We start from the raw sequence: 22,518 nt of genomic DNA on the forward strand, positions 1-22,518 counted from the left end.
ACCTGGATGGCCTCCAATGATAAGGCTCTAGATCTCAGCCTCCTGAGTAACTGGGATTAGAGGGGAGGGCTACTGTGTCTGCCCTTCCCTCCCTTCCTTCCTTCCTTCCTTCCTTCCTTCCTTCCTTCCTTCCTTCCTTCCTTCCTTTCTTTCTTTCTTTCTTTCTTTCTTTCTTTCTTTCTTTGCTATATAGTCCAGCTGGCCTCAAACTTGCAATCCTAGCTGAGCGCCCTAAGCCTAGCTACTAAGGACGATGAGATCTGAGGATCACAGTTCAAACCCAGCCAGGGCAGAAAAGTCCATGCAACTCTTATCTCCAAGAAACCACCAGAAAACCGGAAGTGGCACTGTGGCTCAAGTGGTAAAGCGCTCCCTTGAGCTGAGGGCCAGCGCCCAGGCCCGGAGGTCAAGCCCCACCACCACCACCAACAACAACAAACAACAACTTGCAATCCTCTTGCCTCTGCCTCCCAAGTGCTGGAATTTCAGCTGCACAGTGACCACCACAAGATTCCGAGGGGCTGCCTGGCTTCGTGGTGTCCACACCAGGAGCCCTGCTCGTGACTTGGGACATACACCCAAGCCCCCGACGCAGAGTCCCAGCACACCTGCGGGCTGCTCTCCGTCAGCGGGCTCAGCGGGCTCTCTCCCATGCCTCGTTCCTTCCTCCCCTCAAACCCATCAAGGTCCCTAGGTGAGGAGGGGGTCGGGGTGGGAGGAGGGAGTCCATCTCCAAATCAGAGCTTGGCCTCTGGGTGGGGCTGTTGGAAGAAGCATGAGGGGCTGGTCCTGCTCCCAGGGGCACGCGTGGACTGTCCCGGTGACCAGGGGGCCACCTCCCCCGGGAGGGGCGTAAGCAGGTGGGGTCCTCAGGGGCTCTGTCTGCCTCGGCCCGCCCTGTGTCTTCTCTCCAGCAGGCAGGGCCATGTCCTCAGGAGTCACAATTCTTCCATTTTTGGTTTTTCAGGGTTTTGAGACAAGGTCTTGCTGTGTAGCCCAGGACGGCTTCAAGCCTGTGATTCTCCTGCCTCTGCCCTGCTCAGGGCTATCAGCCCTGCTCAGTGCCGGGCTTACAGGCCTGGGCTACCTCACTCGGTTTGAAATACAGTTTGGAAGGGTGAGGCGCTTGATGTTTCACCCATTCATATGATGTGTTCCAGAACATTCCATCACTCCAAAAGGGAGCCCTGCCACTGAGAGCAGATACCCCCTCTCCCAGCTGTTCTTCTGCTGGCCCCTGGAGCTGCCCACGGTGGGCTTTTCTACACACAGAATCCTGTTGCACATGGCCTTGGGTGCTGGGTCCGAGTGCCCCATTGTGGTGAGTGGCAGTGCCAGGCTCCTGGTGGCCGTGGGCAGGTCTTCCAGGGACCTCCATGGGCTCGGTGCCCTTTCTCCATCCTCTTGCTGGGACACCGGGGAGCAGAGCTGCTGAGTGGCTTGGCAGTTTCCTGTCCTTCACGCGAGGGGGACCCAGGGCTTGGCTGGCAGTGGACCGTGCCAGAGGCCCCGACACAGGGCCCGGGGGGGCTCCCCTTTCCCCTGCAGGGCGGGGCACGGCGCAGTCATCACAGGTTGCTGAGGAAGGAGTCAAGGCTAGACCCTGTGCAAGGCTGAGGAAGCCAGAGGCTCTCAGGGGGTCCCCAGCATCTGCGCTGGCCCAGGCCTGAGCTCCAAGGGGCAGGATGCCATTGGGGACAGTGGTCATGGGGGCTCAGAGCCCAGAGACCCAGCAAAGGTCCCAGGGGTCCTGTTTCGGGAGGTCTCCTGCAGAGAGCAAGGACCCTCCTGGCCCCCAGACCCAAAGCCACCACACACAGGACACGCGGACAGGAGAAATCCCAGCCCGCCTTAGCCCCAGTCCCACACGGGGCACCTGATTTTGTTCTTGGGAAACACTGGGGTTTGAACCCAAGGCATGTTAGGGTAGGTGCTACTACTACTGAGCGGCACTCCCAGCCCCACGGATTTTAAAGGAGACACAGATATGAGCAGAGGAGTGGAGGAGGGCCGGGGCTGGGGTGACTCTCTGGGACCCCCGCGATAGGCAAAGCTTCAGCACACACAAGGAGCTGACAGCACTCAGCTGGCCGGGGCCGGGGGAGGGGGGGTGCTGGCGCAGCCCGGAGTCCTCCTGTGTGGGTGCAGGACCTCACAGGCCCCCGAAGGCCTCAGCCCAGGGGCTCCACAGACCCCAAACGCCACCAGGAAACAGAAAAAACATGGATGGGGCAGAGGGTTAGTGAGGGCCGGAGCCCGGCGGGCAGGCGGGCGGCTCACCTGCAGAGTACGGCTCCTGCTTCTCGGGCTGGATGAACTCCTGTCTCTCATACTTGGCGCGGATCCACTGCTCCCGGAGGAGTCTGGGGGAGAGGGGGAGACTCAGGAGGGTGCTCCCTCATGCAGCCCCTGCCCCTGGGGGCACAGACACTCGGCACTCAGCACAAGGGGCTGCCCAGCTCCCGGCCGGCATGTGGGCTTGATCTCCCCACCTTGACCTCCACTCAGTCAGCGTACCCTGCTTCACCGCCCCCCTCCCCAGTCCCCTGGTCTCTCAGGGCCTCCCCTCAGGGCCCCCCAGCAGCCAGGTGGATGGGTGAGCACCAAGCCCCATTGGTCGCCCCCACCTCCCCCCCCCACCTCCGGCCTGTGGCTACCTGCACACCCACTTGGGACTTCCTCATGGCTGGGCTGCCCAGCCCACCTACAGCGGCTCTCAGCACTGGGGACATTGCACACCGCACCCCTGTCTGTACCGGCACCCATCCCCTGTGGGCTGAGCCCATGTTGCAGCCCTCTCAGGAGCATGGCTGGCCAAGTCCTCACTCCTGCCCACTTCCTCCACACTGCCAAGCTGTTTCTGTTTCTGTGCCAGTCCTAGGCACTGACTCTAAGCTTCATCCTCAAGGCTAGAGCTCTACCACTTGAGCCATAGCTCCACTTCTGGCTTTGGGGTGGTGAATTGCCCAGGCTGCTTTTGAACTGCCATCCTCAGATCTCAGCCTCCTGAGTAGCTAGGATGACAGGCAGGAACCACTGGCTCCAACTTGTTGGTGTTTTTTTGGTGTGTTGTGTTTTTGTCGGTTGTAGGGCTTGAACTCTGGGCCTGGGCACTGTCTCTCAGCTCTTTAGCTCAAAGCTAGATTTCTACCATTTGAGCCACAGCACCACATCTGGTTTTCTGGTGGTTAATTGGAGATGAGTCTCATGGAGGGGCTGGGAAGGTGGCTCAGTGGTAGAGTGCTTGCCTCATATGCATGAGGTCCTGGGTTCAATTCCCTCAGCACCACATACACAGAAAAAGTCAGAAGTGGCACTGTGGCTCAAGTAGAGCGCTAGCCTTGAGCTGAAGAGCTGAGGAACAGTGCGCAGGCCCAGAGTTCAAGCCCTATGACTGATTAAAAAAAAAAAAAAAAAGTCTTATGGACTTTCCTGCCCAGACTGGCATTGAACTGGGATCCTCAGATCTCAGCCTCCTGAGTAGCTAGGATTACAGGCGTGAGCCACTGGTGTTTTTGAGGTGGAGATCTGGCCTGGCTCCCCATGCCTCAGCCTCCCCCAGGGCCTCTAGGCATCTTCAGGGCACAGCACCTAACCAGAAGAGGACATCACTGACCGGGGCCTATCCCAGGGTCACAGAGCCCCAGCTGCCCCATGTTGTCCTGTTCGGGTCCATGCAGACCCCGACATACTGTCCTTTCCTGGACACTGTCCCCCAGGCCATGGTGCTGGCCCCCAGCTCCTCACTGTGCACCGCACCCCGCAGTGCTGACTCCCACGCATCCCCCAACACTGCACACCCATCATTGGATAGCTGCTTGGGGTGGGGGTGGGGGGCTCCCTTGCCCTCCCCCCCCCACACGCACACAGGGTGTCAGTGCCCTCCGCGGTGGCCAGGCCGCTCAGGTGGGGAAGCACTCTCAGTTCTCATGCAAAATGGCCCAACCACAGAGCCCGGGCTGGCCAGGGACCAAGTCAGCCTCAAAATAACTGTGCTGAGCCCTGACTCATAGCGAGAGCCGCGAGGGCGGGGCCGCGCCTCAGAGGCGCGCGCGCGGGGCAGACAGCGACCGCGCGCGCGCAGCTTCTGCTGTCATCCAGGCTCCAGGGAGGCCCCAAACCTCCTGCCTGGTGCTGGGAGCCTGGCACTGTATGCCAGCCAGGGGGTGACAAGTTCACATGCACAGCACAGCAGAAACCCTGTCACCCGCGGCCAGCACCCACGTCACCCTCCCTGCCACAGGCCCCCAATGGGCTCCGCACCACCGCCCCCTCCTGCTCCCCGCCTCTTCCCTCCGTCTTCCCCTCCCCTCCACCTCCTCTCCCGCTCCCCCTCTTCTTTCTCCTTTCCCTCCTCCCGTCTCTTTCTTCTCCCTCTCCTCTTCCTCTTCCCTCTTCCTCCTCCTCCTCCCACCCCTCCCCCCTCTTCATTCTTCTCCCCCTTTCTTCCCCTCATCCTCCCCCTCATCCTCCCCTCCCCACCCACTTCCCCCTTCCTCTCCTCCTCTCTGTCAATCCCCCCCCCCCGCCCCAGCCAGCATCCACATCCTGGGGACCCCACACCCCCCAGCTTGGATGGGGCCCGGGTGGGCCATGCCAGTGACCTGGTGTCTGGTTCCAGAGGGCTCCTGGGTGGGGTCCAGGGGAGTTTGGTTCACAAAATGAGTCACCCCAAAGAAATGCTGAGTAAGTAAGAGGCTGGGTGGGGTCCAGGTGTGTGGGGACTGAGGGCAGGGGCTAGGGTCAGCCCTGGAGTATGGGGGTCTAGGAAGAAGAAGGGCTGGGTTTCACCCCATTTCCAAGAAAGGGAAACTTTGGTGCTGTTCCAGGCCCTCCAGTTAGACCTCACTGAGCCCATGGCTGAGCAGATGGGGAAACTGAGGCTCAGAGGGCAGGTCAGCATTCAGGACCCTAGACTGCTTTGTCCCTTCTGTCTCTGGAACCTTCCCATCTAGGTCTAGCAGCTTCTCTTGGCCACTGGGAGCCCCTGGGGGGACCCAAGGGGGACCCACCTGAGACCCCCACCCCAAAGAAAGGCCCTGCCCCGCACATCCGCACACCGTGTCCCTGGAGTCCTGTCTGCTCTCTGGCTGTCCAGCTGCAGGGAACCTGTCAGTGGAGGTGGCATGGGCCTTCCTTCCCAGGGACCAGCATGACAGCCTGTCCCCAAGTCCTGGGGCTCCCATCCCCCGCCCCGCCCCCCTCCCCCACACCCCTGACAGCCCCTCCACTCACGGGCAGTCGGACAGTGTGGGCCGGTAGTAGAAGGGCGGCACTTTGGACTCGAACGTAGCTTTGGCAGCTTCATTCCCATGGGAGGCCATGAACTGCAGAGAAGGGGGACAGGGTCAGAGTGCTGGGAGCCCCAATCTAGGGACAGGGCAGGAGCTGGATGAGCCAGCACCCCCCCCAGCAGGATCTCAGCAACACTGGCCCCAAGTGAGCAGGAAGGGACTCGCATGACAGAAACACACTAAAGTCCTGAGCCAAGCATGGTGGCACTGCCTATAATCCCAGCACTTGGAGGGGGAGACTCAAGAGTTTGAAGCCAACCTGGGCAAAAGTAAGGCAGGAGGGAGGGAGAGGAAGACAGAAAGCAGAAAGGAGGGAGATGGATGAAGGGAGGGAAGGAAGGAAGGAGAGGGAGCAAGGGAGGAAGGGAGAGAGGGAAGGAAAAAGGAAAAAGAGTCTCACAAGGGAGCCTCCAAGGCATGGAGCTCTGCCCAACACTTGCTGTCCTTTTTGTTGTGGTTGTTGTTAGTCACAGGACTTGAATTCAGAGCCTGGGCGCCGTTCCTGAGTATTTTTTTGCTCAAGGAGAGCGCTCTACCACTTTGAGCCACAGGCCACTTCCATTTTTCTGGTAGTTAACTGGAGATAAGAGTCTCACAGAACAGGGTGCCCGTGGCTCATGCCTGTAATCCTATATTCAGCATGGGCACAAACAGGGATGACTACAAACGTGTGGCACCCAGGGCAATGTGCCAAACAGAAGGGGCTTTGTGCTGTGTGGCTCCATCCACAGGAAACGCTCAGAACCAGCAAGTGTGGAGATAGGAATCTAATCTCTGTTGTTTAGGAGTGCTGTAGCGGGGAGAAAAGCACTCTGATGTTAAGAGTGTGCTGAGGGCTTCTCCGAGGCCACCCCTAAACTACAGGCCTGTCCACTAGGCAGGGTGCACAGTGTGGTATGTGAATAATATCTTAATTAAAAAAAAACAAAACAGGCCTGGGAGTGTGGCTTGGTGATAGAGTGCTGGCCTAGCACACATGAAGCCCTGGGTTCGATTCCTCAGTACCACATACACAGAAAAACAAAACAAAACAAAACACAGAAGTGGTACAGTGGTAGTGTTAGCCTTGAGCAAAAGGAGCTCAGGGATAGTACCCAGGCTCTGAATTCAAGCCCCAGGACTGGCACGTGCACACACACACACACACACACACACACACACACACACACACACACACACACACACACACACACACACACACACACACACACACACACACACACACACACACACACCAAGCTGGATGCCAACGGGTCACGCCTGTAATCCTAGCTACTCAGGAGGCTGAGATCTGAGGATAATGGTTTAAAGCCAGCCTGGGCAGGAAAGTCTGTGAGACTCTTTTTTTTTTTGTCTGTGAGACTCTTATCTCCAGTTAACCACCAGAAAAAAGAAAGGGGCACTGTGGCTCAAAGTGGTAGAGTGCTAGCCTTGAGTGAAAAAAATCTCAGGGACAGAGCCCAGGCCCTGAGTTCAAGTCCATCAATCAAAAGAAAAAAAAACAAACGAACTCCTTTTCTGGTATGAGTATTCTGTAAGTGCTGAAACCACAAAAGAAAGGGTAGATTGGTTTGACTAGGCCAACGTAAAAAAAAAAAAAATTCTACAGTAAAAATCATCATGAATGAGCAAAGCCAGAAGCCAGCTTAGAAAAACCCTTTTCCAGGAACTTCTCAGAGGGTAACTTTCCTTGACATGACAAGAAACCAGATACATGCAAGCAGTACTCTTGACAGAAAAGCCAGAAAGGGTATGAAGAGATGGCCATGATAAGAAGATATTATGGGGTCTAACACCTGTCATACAAAGCTCCCTTCCACCAGAGAGCAGGAAATTCCAAATTCAGATCAAGAAAACCCTCTCCTATCAGATCTGCAAAGGGGGGGAAGGGTGGCAAGCAGCTATAGCAGCTACTGCCAAGCCAAGCTGAATAGCCTTTGACCTTCCACCTCCACCTCCAGGAATTCAGGCCACCACAAAGCTCTTACATGCACAAATAAAACACAATGAGGTAGTTCACTGGCCCTGTGGCCACAGCAGGAAAAGATCAGAAACCAAGCCCAGTCCGGTAGTGCATGCCTGTAATCCCAGCTACTCAGAGGGAAGAGGCAGGAAGATCATGGTCCAAGGCAAACCCTGAGCCAAAGCTGAAGATCTACCTGCAAAGTAGCCTATGTGAGGACATGAATTCAAACCTCAGCACCATCAAAAACCACCAGAACAAAATGGCAGCAACCCAAGCATCCATCCTGAGGGGACTGGACAAAGACATTGTGATCCATTTGCTCCAGGCTTTTAGCAGGACACAGGCTGGGGAGACAGTCTTCTGGGTGGATGAACGCTGTACAGGCAAGGAACAACTCTAAGAAAAATGCACACCCCCTTCCTGGGAGTGGGAATAGAACACTGGTGGCTCATGACTGTCATCCTAGCTACTCAGAAGGCTGAAATCTGAGGATCATAGTTCCAAGCCAGTCTGGGCAGGAAAGCATGTGAGACTCTTATCTCCATCTAACTACCAAAAAGCCAAAGTGGAGCTGTGGCTCAAGTGGTAGGCTGCTAGCCTTGAGTAAAATAGCTCAGGGATACCACCTAGGCCCTGAGTTCAAGCCCCAGCATGCACATACACACACACACACACACACACACACACACACACATACACCACACACACACACACACACACACAAACACACTCACACACACACACACACACACACACACACACACACACACGAACATAGGACAAGCAAGGTGTGAAGACCACACCTGTGATTCCAGTTCTTGGAAACTCAGGAGGAGGACAAGAATTGAAGGTCAGCCTGAGCTACATAGGGAGGCCTAATCACAACAAATATATAAGAACTTAGAAAGATGTGAGAGGGCAACATTGAAAAGTACAACCCACTGGGCACCAGTGGCTCATGCTGTAATCCTAGCTACTTAGGAGACTGAGATCTAAGAATCGTGGTTCAAAGCCAGCCCAGGCATGGAGGTCCATGAGATTCTGTTATCTCCAATAAACCACCAGAAAACTGGAAGTGGCACTGTGGCTCTACTATTTGAGAGCGCTCACCTCGAGCTGAAGAGCTGAGAGACAGCGCCCAGGCCCAGAGTTCAAGCCCCATGACCAACAAAAAAAGAAAGAAAGAAAAAAAAAGAAAAAGGAAGAAAGGAAGGAAGAAAGAAAAGTACAACCCTAAATTATGGAGCAGGGGAAAGGGCAGGTAAGGGTAAGAGAAGAGGAGGAGACAGCGGAGGGGGAGGAGAACACAGACCCTGTGGCACAGCCAGATCACCTTGCACACTCTCTTGGGCCAGGGCTGCTGCCCCATTTCCCCTCCAGTCACCGACATAAACAACAATTAACACCTGCCCGGTGGCACAGTTGCCCCACCCCATGGAGCCACTGGCCACCTTCTCTTGCCTGGACCATGGGTGCCTACAGCCTCCCTACAGGCCTGTCACAAGGCTCACAGCTCCTCTGCCACAGAGCCCTCATCCTGCCCTAGCCATGTCCTCTCTCCCCTCCACATGGAGTCTGCTCTGTGTGGGCCCCACATGCACGGACTATGCATCTGTTCTACCTAGCCTCCATCCTGGGCCTTCCTGGGATGGCAACTCATCTGTCTTGCTGGGAGTCTCCAGTGCTGTGGGTGCTCATATGACCGTGTCTGATGGACAGGTGAGTGAGTGCATGGATGAGTGGGTGGGTGGGTGGGTGGATGGATGAATGAGTGCATAGGTGAATGACTATATGGGTGGTGAATGGATAGATGGTGGGTGGATGAATGGGTAGATGGTGGATGAGTGGGTAAATGGATAGGTGGGCAGATGGATAGATGGATGGTGGCTAGATGGATAATGGGTAGATGAATATTGGATAGATGGATTGATGGATAGATGGTGGATGGTGAATGGGTGGGTGGATAAACAGGTGAGTGGATGGATGGACAGATGAATGGCTGATAGATAGATAATGAGTAGATAGATGGATGAATGAATGAATGGATAGAAAGGCAAGTGGGTGAATGGAAGCATGGATAAATCAGTGGCTTATCTTTTGTGATCCCCCTATGGTTCCTCACAAGAGTTAGTAATTAAGCCTGCACCAGTGGCCCACACCAATAATCCTAGCTACTCAGGAGGCTGAGATCTGAGGATCAAGGTTCAAAGCCAGCCTCGGCAGGAAAGTCTGTGAGACTCATCTCCAATTAACCACCAGAAAATCAGAAGTGGTGCTGTAGCTCAAGTGGTGGAGTGCTTGCCTTGAGCTGAAGAGCTGAGAGACAGCACCCAGGCCCAGAGCTCAAGCCCCATGACCAACCAAAAAAAAAAAAAAAAAAAAAAAAAGTAAGCCATCAGCCCCAAGCCAGCCCAAGCCTCTGGGAGCAGCAAGAGTCCGTGTGAGGTCGGAGCCCTGAGCTTCAGGGACTCCAAGGTATCTGTAACACAGTTGCACTTTGTAGAGTGGGAGGACAGGACTGCCCCCCCTCTCCCCCTCCCTTCCCCGCTGGCCCCTCCCCTGCCAGTACCTCCACTTGGGCATCGTCCCAGGCGTCCAGGCGCACCGACTTCACCTTGCTGACCTGGGGGATGTTGCGGTGGATCCCGGAACAGCTCAGGCAGATGAAGACCCCCAGAGTGTAGGAAGCCCAGTCAGGATCTGCAAAGAAAAGGCCGGACATCAGAGGGAGCCCCGCTGGGACCCTAGCATCAGGTCAGAGGAAAGGGGCCATGTGGACCACCAGCCAGGGTTCCTTCACCCACTCAGTCCCTTCTGCCAGCAATCCCGATGCAGACACAGAGCACAAGCCCCAGGCAGTGGCTGGTCCTGGAGACGTCAACCCTTGAGGACATCCAGGTCCCATCAGCAGGGTTCCAGAAATCCCAGCAGGGCTGACACCCAGCTTTCTGGGATGGCTGCCCCAAGGACATCTCTGGGAGGGAACTGTCCCAGGACAAAAGGGCCAAGTTTGGAGGAGGCAAGTCTGATACAATTCTGAGCACGAGGCACCTCGTGGCCAGCATGGTGTGTGTCCTGGGCCCGGTGGCGAGAGGGGCAGAATCCAGGGGCTGGGGGTCCAATCTCAGCCAGCACCAATATTGCCCAGGGCAGACAAACTTGCAACCTCCTTGCATGGATGTGTTTAGGAATTATAAATCTTTTTTTTTAACCAGTCCTAGAGCTCGAACTCAGGGCACTGTCTCTGAGCTTCTTTTGTTCAAGGCAAGTACTCTACCACTTGAGCCCCAGCACCGCTTCCAGCCTTTTCTGTTTCCTATATGGTACCCAGGGCTCCATGCATGCTAGACAAGCACTCTACTGCTAACATTCCCAGCCCGAAATTACAAATCTTTTTTTTTTTGGTCAGTCGTGGAGCCTGAACTCTGGGCCTGGGCGCTGTCCCTCAGCTCTTCAGCTCAAGGCTAGCACTCTACCACTTGAGCCCCAGTGCCACTTCTGGCTTTTTCTACTTATGTGGTGCTGAGGAATCGAACCCAGGGCCTCATGCATGCAAGGCAAGCACTCAGCCACTGAGCCACCTTCCCAGCCCCTGAAATTATAAATCTTGATGTGTAGTTTGTTGTAAAAAGTCCAACAGAACCAGGCACTGCTGGCTCACACCTATAATTCTAGCTGCTCAGGAGGCTGAGATCTGAGGTTTGAGATTCAAAGTCAGTCTAGGCAGACTTCCACCAAAAAGCCAGAAATGGAGCTGTAGCTCAAGTGGTAGAGCACAAGGCTTCAGTGAAAAAGCTAAGAGACGCATCCGGGCTCTGCATTCAAGCCTCAGAACACAGACTCTCTCTCTCTCTCTCTCTCTCTCTCTCTCTCTCTCTCTCTCTCTCTCTCTCTCTCTCTCTCTCTCTCTCTCTCTCTCTCACACACACACACACACACACACACACACACACACACACACACACACACACAGAGGGAAAAAGAAAGAAATTAACCACTATAGAAATGGACTGGAGGCATAACTCAAGTGGTTGAGTACCTTCCTAGCAAGTGTGAAGCTCTGAGTTCAATCCCCAAGTACCACCAAAAATCAAAAACAGCTAGGTGCCAGTGGCTCACACCTATAATCCTAGCTACATAGAAGGCTAAGATCTGAGGATCACAGTTCAAAGTCAGCTGGGGCATGAAAGTCCATGAGACTCTTATCTCTAATTAACCACCAGAAAACTGGAAGTGGCGCTGTGGCTCAAGTGGTAGAGCACTAGTCTTGAGCTGAAGAGCTCAGGGACAGCACCTAGGCCCAGAGTTCAAGCCCCACAACCGACAAAAAAAAAGGAATAAGAAAAAATATATATACACATATATACACACACATATATACATATATACACATTATGTATTATTAAAATACTGACCTCCTCAAAAAAGAAATCAAAAATAGAACAACAGGAAGACAATCTAAACAGATACTCAGAGAAAATTCCCTAGCTGACAGCAGAGCAAGAAGGATGCTGTCACTTTTTGTTTGTTAGTCATGGGGCTTGAATTCAGTCAGGGACTAGGCGCTGTCCCTGAGCTCTTTTGCTCAAGGCTACCACTTTGAGCCACAGCGCCACTTCTGGTTTTCTGGTGGTTAATTGGAATAAGTCTCATGGACTTTCCTGCCTGCGCTGGCTTTGAACCACGATCCTCATGCTCCTCAGATCTCAGCCTCCTAGGTAGCTAGGATGACGGGCGTGAGCCACCAGAGCTGGCGGGATGCTGTCTTTTCCTTGGCAGGAGCCTCAGGACACTGGGATAAGTGCACGCTGTGCACGGTCACTTCCTCCATGAGCATTCAGGCCCTTGTGGCTGTCTGACTTACTCTCTCAGGGAAGAATGGAATGCAGAATTCTCAAGCAGGAAGGCAGGGTCCTCTTCCACTTTACCCTCAGGCAGAGGTGCTGAACCCTGGGGTCAAGCCCAGGCCCAGGCTCTGGTGGAGGAAGCTGTGGTTGGTGGCCCCATCAGGTGTGCTGCTGCTGCTCACCTGGTCCCAACAGCCATCTCCTCCCAGTGTTTCACCCTCAGCCTGACCTGCAGGCCCCTCCCCACCCCTGCAGCACCATGCTGGCCAGGGCAGAGCCTACCTACTGGGGTCTACAGAATGAAATGAAGAAGTCCAGAGAGCCTAGGGCCGGTGGCTCACACCTGTAATCCCAGCTACTCAGGAGGCTGAGACCTGAGGATCAAGGTTTGAAGCCAGCCTGGGCAAAAAAGCCCATGAGATTCTTACCTCCAATTCACTAGCAAAAAAAGCTGGAAATGGAGGTATGATAGCATACCAGCCTTGAGAAAAGTAAGCTAAGGGACAGCAGCCACACCCAAGCTCAAACCCCAGTAGGGTGTGTGTGGTGACACAACAGCAGAGCTGTGCTTCCCAGAGCCCTCCTTTCCCCCACACCGCCTTCCAGTGCAGCACACTGGGAGGTGCTGGGAAGTGCTGGCCCTGGTTAGACAGGACAGATGAGGGAGACAGGGCAGGTGAGGGAGGGAGGGCGGTGACCCCAGGGGCGGGCCTGGGCCAGGCCCTGCAACCTGGTCAGCCAGCAAGACCTGTGCTCATGCGTGGGCCCTGGGGCCTCGGGGCCTCCTTCATGGCTGGCTCTAGCCTTGGCCTGGAAGGGGAGCGGAGGGAGGCTGCGGCCCAGTGATGTTCACAGGGCTTTCCGACGCCTGCCCTTTAGACTTAGGAGGTGAAAGCTGTGACATGCCACTGTCTGGGATTCCTGAGTCCAGCACCATGTATGCACGCCCCCCCTCCCCCAGGAGCCCCAACTCTTCCAGCCCTTGGAGGTGGCAGGCCCCGCCTTTCTTTGGCTCCCAGGCACCCCTGCATCGAGTGGGAAGAGGCAAAAAATAGCTGGAGGGAAGCAATCTAGCCAAAGCAAAGCCCCAGCTCCTTCCTGATCCAGCTGTCCCCAGCAGGGGGGTCATACCTGGAGCCCAGACAGGCTTTACTCCAATCTTGAAATCTTGGTTTTGTTTTTGTTTTTGTCAGTTGTAGGGCTTGAACTAAGGACCTATGCCCTGTCCTTGTGTTTTTGTGCTCAAGGCTAGCTATACACTTTGAATCACAGCACCACTTGGATCTCCTGGTGTTTTATTGGAGATGAGTCTCACAGACTTTCCGGCCTGAACTGGCTTCCAACCACAATCCTCAGATCTCAGCCTCCTGAGCAGCTAGGGTTACAGCCAGTGCCTGGCTTTTTTTTTTTTTTTTCTTTTTGCACCAAAGGAAAGGCCACAGAGAGGCCTGGCCAGCTCCTGCCCCAGGCCCACAGGAGGCCCACAGCAAGCTGTGCACAAGCCACACCACATCCCACAAACCGCTTCACAAACCACAGGGATGGCCAGGTGCCTATGGCTCGTGCCTGTCACTGTCAGCTGATCAGGAAGCTGAGATCCAGAGGGAAAAAGTCCACAAGATTCTGCCTTAGCCAAGAGGCCAGGCATGGTGGCACGTGCCTACCATCCCAGCTAACCTGGAGGCCAAGGTCGGAGGATCGCAGTCTAAGCCAGCCCAAACAATAGGCATGAGACCTTATTTGAAAAAATAACTAAAGCAAAATAAGGACTGGAAGTGTGGCTCCTGCAGTGTTTTACCTGGGTAAAACACGCACGCACATGCACACACACAGACACACACCACACACACAGACAACCCCTCCCCCCCCCCACACACACAGCTCAGAGCTGGCTGAGTGGTGGAACTCTTCCTAGCATGCATGATGCCCTGGGTTCCATCCCTACTACCACACTCAATCAGTCAAGAAATCAAAATCAGCCAAGTACAGGTGGCTTATGCCTGTAATCCCAGCTAGCTACTCAGGAGGCTGAGATCTGAGGATCACGGTTTGAAGCCAGCTCAGTTAGGCAGGAAAGTCAGTGAGACTCCAAGTAACCACTAGAAAATTGTGGCTCAAAGTGGTAGAGCACTAGCACTTGAACACAAAAGCTCAAAGACAGCCCAGGTCCTGAATTCAAGCCCCATGACCGAAAAAAAAAATTAGTATCATTTAAATTAAAACCACTGTTGTAAGAGGGTCTCTCCCTGACCCCTGGACACTGTCACTGGAAATCCTATATCTAGCAAGGACCCAGGCTGCCAGGGGAACCCCAGGGCCTACAGAGGGACTACTGGCCCAGCCTAGTGCCAAGACACCTAAAATCCTAAGGGAAAGGCCCCTTCCCCAGGTCCACTCCCCCTCCTTCCCGGCCACCCTTCCCACAGGGCAAGCAGACATGCCCAGTCAGAACTAGCTTGTCCCCTTCTGGGCCACTCTGCCCACCCAGGACCCCAGGATTCTCTGCCCAAAATTTGGAGTGGGCCTCCAGGGCCCACAGCACCCCCAGAGAGGGCGTAAGCAGTGGCCAGGCATAGCGGAGGGCATGGAGGGCCCCTGGGTAAGGGGCTGCCCAGTACCATCCCCAGCCCCAGCTTCTCCCAGCCCCCCCTCCCATCTGCCCTCCCTCTGCCAGGCTCTCTGCCCTGCCCTGTTCCTCGGGTTCCCTGGCCAGCTCCAAGGTGACTCAGCCCCTGTCTGTTTCCGGGAGCAGGTTTGAGGCACCTGCACAGCTAAGGCACCTCTGGGTCACAGCCAGGCTGAGCAGGTGTGTCTCCCCTGGGGGAGGGCGTGGCGGCGATGGCGCTTCCCGGGGCTGGCCCACAGCGGAGGTCCTGGCAGTGGCAGGTCTGCTGTTCCGGCCAAGGGCAGGTGGGTAGCTCTGGGGAAGCATGCCCCCCCACCCCAGGGAAAAGAGGAGCTCCCTTGCGGGTGAGGCTCCAGAGCCCACAGCCCTGCACTCCTGGTCACCTGCCCCACCCTCCAGCCTGCCGCTGACTCACCCCACCATTCTGCTCCTTCCTGTCCCCAGGTGTACTGGGGGCCAAAGGTAGGGGCCATGTGGATTTGAGACACTGAGTGACCCACCCCCTCCCCACCTAACTGGTGCTCAGTGATTACTGGGGTTCTAGATGCTCCCCAGCTCCTCACCCAAGGAGACAGCCAGCCAGCACACCCAGCAGGGGGGGTAGGGGGGGAGGCCTGGTGCTGCCCTTCCACTGGGCTCAGGGATACCCTCCTGCCCCCTTTCTTCCCATCAAACACTCCCCATACTTCCCAGTGCTCCCACGGGAGCCCCCCCCCCTGCACTTTGTGCTGGTACTAGGGCTTGACCTCAGGGCCTGGGCACTGTCCCTGAGCTTTTTTGCTCAAGACTAGTGCTCTACCATTTGAGCCACAGCCAGTTTGCTGGTAGTTAATTGGAGATAAGAGTCTCACACAGAATTTCCTTCCCAGGCTGGCTTTGAACCTTGATCCTCAGATTTCAGCCTCCTCCATAGCTAGCTAGGATTACAACCCTGAGCCACCAGCACTTGGCCTTAAGGACAAAGGAAATATTGAAATGTCGATGAACCCCAGTCCTACCTGCAGGGTCAGGGCTCCTCACTGCCTCTCAGGAGAACACCTGATTCCCCATGCCTCCCAGCACCTTCTCCCCATCCCCAGTGGAACCTCGGGACCATGGGGCTCCTCACCTGTCTCTGTCTACCACACCCCATGTCCATGTGACCCACAGGCTGATGACAACAGACTGTTGTGCCTCTACCAGACCACATCATGGCCTCTCCCCAGCCTCCCTGCCCCCAAGCCTGCCACCTGCCCAGTGGCCCCCAAGTTCCATGGTGGCTCCCACCTGGCCCAGAGCAAAATCAAGTCCCAGAGTGGTCACCAAGGCCCTGTGTCCTCCTCACAAAGCCAGAGCCACGGGCAGCGCTCAGAATGCATGTCCAGAGGCCGGCAGTCTCAGTCCAGGAGATCGGCCTCATGCCCATCATGAATCCAGACTGCTTAGCAAGGCAGGATGCCTCCACCCTGCTACTCCAGAATCTTTCGCAGTCCCCTCGCCTTCCTCCTGTGTCTCCGCCTGTCTAGGCTAGACGGAGCTCTGCACCTGCAGCCACGCAGCCTCACTCCTCCCACGCCCTAGTCAGGCCAGTCTCTGTTCCCTGTGTCCTGGTCCCCAACTCTACCCCACGGCCACCAACTCCCCACTGCCTACTCCAGCACCATCTTCTACCTGTCCTCTGCGGCAGTCCTGGCCTGCTTCTGTCTCCCCAGTCTAGGTGTAGAGGGAGATAGGAAGAAAGCTCTTCCCTTGGCCCCATCCCCCACTGAGCACACTGCCCCCCTCAGGGTGTGCCTTGGGGGGGGACTCTAACAGGTTTAGTAAATGATGGGGAGTATGGAACCCACGATGGAGCCTGGTGGGGGCATGCCTGGCAGGAGTGGGGTCTGGGATGGGGCGGGGCCTGGGAAGGACATGGTTGGACCCCATTAAGAAATGCCCATGGGAAAAGCCAGTCACCCCCACAGCCAGCCCCCACAGCCTAAAGAGCCCCCTCTGGGTCACAGGGATGTGAGGCAGAGGGGTGCCGTGTAGAGGAGCTGGCTGGTCAGGGCTGGGTCTGCCCCACACAGGGGCAGGAGAAAAGGTGGCCCCCAGCTCTGAGCACAGGCTGGTTGGCCAGCACTGGCTGCCAGGCCTGGCTGAGGTGGGGGCTCTGGCCTGAGCACAAACCCAGGGGTGGTTGGACTGTGCTTAATACCACCGAGAGCTGGTGACTCACACCTGCAATCCTAGTTACTTAAGAGACTATCTAAGGATCATGGTGTGAAGCCAGTCCGGGCAGCAAAGTCCATGAGATTCTTATCTCCAGTTAACCAGTCTCCCACCCCAAAAAAAGCCTGAATTGGAGCTGTGTCTCAAGTGATAGAGCATTAGCCTTAAGCAAAAGAGTATGCCAGGTGCAAGTAACTCATGCCTGTAACCCTAGCTACTCAGGAGGCTGAGACCTAAGGATCAGGGTTTGAAGCCAGCCTGAGCAGAAAAGTCCCTTTGAGACTCTTATCTCCAATTAACCACTCAAAAACTGGAAGTGGCCATTTTATCGTATCATTGCTAAATGACTCCATGTTCTTGACCACATATATGGTATATATACGTGCACATCTGAGGGAAACTAGGAGGATGACACAGAAATCAGAGGGAGACAGGAAAATATCAACAGAGGGGCCCATCAGCAGCACTGGACATTGATGAAAATGAACTAAGCAACTCAAAGGCAGTGATGGGAGGGAGGGAATGAGAGGGAAAGAGGGAACAGCTTACACTAAGCAAAAGAAAAGAAATGTAACTATCACCTGATGTGGAAGAAATAGTTGTCAAAGCTCATAGAATTCACTAACTTTATAGACCATGACAATGACCATTTGCCTTGTGAAGGTTAAAATGTATTTGTGACTTTTAAGTATTCCACAATACTGTGAAATATGTGAAATTTATATAGTCACCTAATCTCAATAAAAAATTATTTAAAAAACGAAAAACAAAAAAAACCTGGAAGTGTCACTGTGGCTCAAGTGGTAGAGCACTAGCCTTGAGTACCAAGAGGCTCAGGGAAAGCACCCAGGCTCTGAGTTCAAGCTCCAGTATGGGCATGTGTGCGCGCATACACACACACACACACACACACACACACACACACACACACACACACACACACTCACTCTCAAGAAAAAAAAAAACAAATGTAGGTGGAATGCCACCTGAGGGAAGGCCTTCTAGGCTCATCTCTGGGTGAGCAGCCCCCAGCTCCCATCCACACACAGGTCCTCCCCCAAAGGATGCCCAATTCCTACGACACCTTCCCCCAAGGCTTCTAACTAATAACCCGCAATTTCTGAATCATCACTTCTTGCCCCAAGCACAGGAGCTAACCCTGGAGCTTGCGCTGGGTCTACCCCTCTGGTCCAGTGGCTAGTATGCTAGGCCCCATGGGCCTTTGAGGACTGACCTCCAGTGGTTCTTACCCAACAACCCCCATGTCTCAAGACACCTGGAATTCAGGTCTGGCGGGAGCCCCAGGCTGAGGGGCTGCATGAATAAACAGCACCGGACCCAAGGCATCTCCACATGTGGTCTCAAACATCTCACTGCTGGGCACAGGGGCTCATGCCTGTAATCTCAGCCTCTTGAGAAGTGGAGATTGGGAGTATCTCTGTTTGAGGTCAGCCTTGGCAAAAAGCTCAGTGAAGTCTTATCTCAATCAGTTAAAGCGAGGCATGATATTATACACCTGTAATCCCAGCAACGTGGGAGGTGTAGGTAGGAGGATTATGGCCTAAGGGTAGCCCTGGGCAAAAAATAGGATACCCTACTTGAAAAATAACTAAATTAAAAAGGGCTGGGGGAGGGGCTCAAAGTGGTAGTAGGCCTGATTAGCATAGTTCAACCCCCAGTACTGCCAAAAAGGAGGAGAAGGAGGAGAAGGAGGAGCAGCAGCAGCAAATACTTCCTCTCTGAGCCACACTTCAGAGCCGGAAGGCTGGGGCCTGAGAGTGACAACACTACCAGTCACTCACCTCCCAATCAGCGGGGACACTGAGGCCTGAGGCTCACAGGAGAGCATGCCGCTGCTCCAGTTAGATGTGCTAATCGGGGAAGGTCCCCCGCCCCGCCAGGACAGAGACACCCCATCTGCCCAGCTCAGCCTGGGATGGGAAGTATTTCTAGCTCAAGACTGGGGAGCCCACCCTTAAGGGCAGATAAAAGGAAGGCTAGGGGGACGTGTCCACCAGGGGGCGCTGTAGGGCCCTCCAGCCTGCCTCTCGGACCACACAGCCAGGTGGGATCCACCCTCCTCCAAGAGCAGCGCCCAGGTCTGGTGGCTGCTGCCGCCCAGAGCAGCGGTGTGGTAGGCGGGCTCCCCTAGGGCTTCCCTGGCGTGGTCAGGAAGTAGCCCCATCCACGTGAACACCGAGCACCCGGTCCTTCTCCGAGCCCATCTGGCCACAGTAGGACAGGAGACCCCTCCCACCAGTGCACCCCACAACAGAGCAGCCTGGCTCCCGCAGACAGGCAGAGCCTGTGTGGGCATGCCACCAGGTCACGAGGCGGGCAGCAGGGCAGTGTATGTAGCCCGGGGCGTGGCAGAGACACGAGCTTGGCTCAGGCAACCAGCGCACAATCGGGTCTGCCCCCACGCGGGGTCACCATGTCCCCTGGGACAGCCCAAGTTGTGAAGGCCTCAGTTTCCCTGGCTGCAGAGGGCAGCACCTCCTCCCGCTGGCTCTACCAGGCTGCTGGTCCCATGAGCACATGCTGATGTCATGGGCAGTTCTGAAAACTGGTGGCCTGGCTGCACGCCATCAAGACAGGGCCAGGGCCGGGCTCCAGAGCTGGTGAGGCCTCGGCTGAGCGGCTGGCGGGGTGCTGGGTGGGTGGCCAGGGAAGGGGGGAACAGCTCCCCCTGGCTCTTCTCCCTGGGAGCCCCACCGTGTGGAGGGCTGGAGATGGAGTCTGTGTTCAGATAAGCTGCTCCTGGACAGAGTGGCCAGGGAGGCTGGGGACAGGGAAGGGCCAGCTGGCCTCCCCCAGGCGCCTCCCCCAGGCCAGGCCTGAGCACTGAGGCTCCCGGACCCCAGCAAGTGGGTCTCTAGGCGTGGGAGGGACGGGGTGGGGGGAGCTCCGTGTAGGAGGGTGCATAACATGGGTGTGGGGGCCCCGCAGTTGTCCCAGTAGGTCAGTACCGTTCCCCCCCCCACACACACACCCAGTTACGGTCTCCCCTGAGGGACCCCTGGCTCCTAGTCTGCTTTCTCCAGGCTGCCCTGTGGCTGTCAGGTCCTGGGACTGGGGCTGTCAGATGCTCTCCACCCAGAGTGGGAGGAAGTAGGGAGGCTGGGGGACCTAGGTCCTATTTTCAGACTGTCTGCTGTGGGTCTCCAGCCAGCAAGTGTGGGAGCCAATGTTCAACCCCCCTCCCCGCCCCCGGGGACCTGTGCCACCTCATGGAGAGTTAGATTTTTTTCCCCTGAGGGGCTCAGATGAGTGATCCCCTCGATTCCTGGGGTACCTGGATGGCAGCTGGCTGTGGGGACTGCGGGGGACGAGGGCTCCCTTCTGTGGGTGGGGTGGACAGGCCTTCCCCGCACAAGGACCAGCCTGGAGCTGCTGGGGAGCTGAGCACGGAGCCCTGCCCTGACCCCCGTGGACGCCCGGGGGGGATACCCAGTGGGGACCCACGCGACTGGGCACCTGGAAATCCCCCAGACCAGGGACGGACGGCCAAGGGACAAAGTCTGCGGGATGCCCGGCGGGAGCCGGATCGGTGCCCCACCTGTCCCCTCGGCCCCGCGGCCGGGACACCTGCCCCGGGCAGCTGGGTGGAGGGATGGAGGCCGAAGCCCGCCGCCGGAGCCCGCGGGGCCAGCGGGCCCGGGGCGGGGAGGAGCGCGTGCAGCCTGTGGGGACGCCATGACGTCACCTCCAGGTAGCCGGGGCCCAGGTGGCCCCCGCGCCCAGGTGGCCCCGCGCGGCGGCCGCGGCCCCGGCCGACACCCCCACCCCACCCGGGTTTCCTCTTTCTCCGGGGAGCTCGAGGTTTCGCAAGGCGGCGGCGGTGGCAGCGGGCGGGACGCGGGTGACAGCGAACCGCGCGGCCCGGCGGGGGAGGGGAGGGAGGGAGGGAGGGAGGGCGCCCCCGACCCCCGACCCCCGCGCCCCGCGCCCCGGCCCCGGCCCCGCCCGGCCCCGCGGCCCCGCGCGCACCTACCCGGGGCGCCGCAGTCGGCGCAGCGCGCGTTCCCTGGCCGCCGCAGCAGCTCCAGCGCCGCGCGCCGCCGCTCCTTGGCCATGGCTCCCCGCTGCCCGCGACGCCGGGCCCGGCCCCGGGCGGCGACGTCCTCGGCTCCGCTAGGGCCCCGCGCCGGCCGCGCGCCGCCGCCGCCCCTGCGCCATCCCCGAGCGGCTCAGTCCGCGCGCCGGTTCCGCATTCCTGCCGCCCGCCGCCCGCCGCCGCCGCCGCCGCCGCCGCCGCCGCCGCCGCCGCCGCCCGAGTCGCCGCTCGGAGCTGTGCGGCGCGGGCCCCGGCTCGGCGCCTCCGCCGGCCCGGCCCGAGGGCGGCCCCCAGCGGCGCCGCCCGGGAGCGGCCGCCTCGCCCCCCGCGCCCGGCCGCGCCCCGCCGGCCCCGACCCCGCGGCCGCCGCCCTCACACCGCGCCCGCGCCCAGGCTGATGAAGCTGGGCAGCGGCGGTCCGGGCCGCCGTCCCTGCCCAGGCGCGAGCCCCGGCTGACGCGGGCGGGGGTCGCGGGGGAGGGGAGGGCAGCCTTCACCCCAGACCGTGCACACGCCCCGGCCCCCACCACACGCTCACTCCGCGCGCACACACACGCCCCGGCCCCCACCACACGCTCACTCCGCGCGCACACACACCCCGGCCCCCACCACACGCTCACTCCGCGTGCACACACACACCCCGGGCAGTAGTGCCCACAGGACACGCGCGCCGGGTCCCAGGCGGGAAGGTGGGGGGGGGCAGTGCCCGCCCTCCTGCCAGAGGATGGGGTTGTGTCCCCCGCTCCTTGACAAGCCTGAGCATCTTTTTGGTTCCAGTCCTGGGGCTTGAACTCAGGGCCTGGGCGCTGTCCCTGAGCTGCTTTAGCTCCAGGCTAGCACTCTACCACTTGAGCCACAGTGCCATTTCCGGCTTTTACTGTTTATGTGGTACTGAGGAATCGAACCCAGGGCTTCGTGCATGCTAGGCAAGCACTCTACCCCTGAGCCACCTTCCCGGCCTCTTTCCTTTTTTAAATTTTTATTTTTGAGACAAAGTCTCACTATGCAGCCAGGCTGGCCTCAAATTCTTGATCCTCTTGATTCAGCCTCCTGAGTGCCTAGATTACATACCTGCATCACTATGTGGCCTCCCTTTGGCCTCCATTTTTTTTCTCCTTTGTTGGGAGGTGGGGTGGGGTGTCGGACCGCACCAGAGCTTGAGCACAGAGCCTCACATTTGTGCAGCTCTGCTTGCTTGACTAGTGTTCTGCTGCCTGAGCCATGCCTCCAGGCCAGCTTTTTGCTGGTTATGTTGCTCAGACTTTTCTGTCTGGGCTAGTCTTGAAAAGTAGTTCTCCAGATATCAGCCTCTTGAGTAGCTAGGATTGAAGAAGTGAGCCACCTCTCACTTATGCATCTGGCCAGGCACCAGTGGCTCACACCTATAATCCTAGCTACTCAGGAAGCTGTAGTCTGAGGATCTTAGTTCAAAGCCAGCCTGGGCAAGAAAGTCCATGAGACTCTTATCTCCAATTAATCACCCAAAAGCTAGAAGTAAAGCTGTGGCTCAAGTGGTAGAGCAGAGCACTAGCTTT

At 57.2% G+C, this 22,518-nt stretch overlaps 1 protein-coding gene across 1 annotated transcript in view; it reads right to left on the reverse strand.

Annotated features, from left to right (window-relative positions):
• Adap1 (ArfGAP with dual PH domains 1) overlaps positions 1-21,141 on the reverse strand; it is a 33,585-nt gene extending 12,444 nt beyond the window's left edge. Inside the window, exons 1-4 of the mRNA XM_070033386.1 lie at positions 20,921-21,141; positions 9,830-9,960; positions 5,236-5,327; positions 2,281-2,363 (exon numbers count right to left, since the gene is read on the reverse strand). Coding sequence (XP_069889487.1) covers positions 2,281-2,363; positions 5,236-5,327; positions 9,830-9,960; positions 20,921-21,002 — 388 coding nt within the window. The 5' untranslated portion in view covers positions 21,003-21,141. The remainder of the gene's footprint in view (positions 1-2,280; positions 2,364-5,235; positions 5,328-9,829; positions 9,961-20,920) is intronic.
• Between the last annotated feature and the right edge of the window lie 1,377 nt (positions 21,142-22,518).

Source organism: Dipodomys merriami, unplaced genomic scaffold, assembly GCF_024711535.1.
Source record: "Dipodomys merriami isolate MVZ:Mamm:240054 unplaced genomic scaffold, mDipMer1.0.p SCAF_22, whole genome shotgun sequence".
Taxonomy (NCBI): domain Eukaryota; kingdom Metazoa; phylum Chordata; class Mammalia; order Rodentia; family Heteromyidae; genus Dipodomys; species Dipodomys merriami.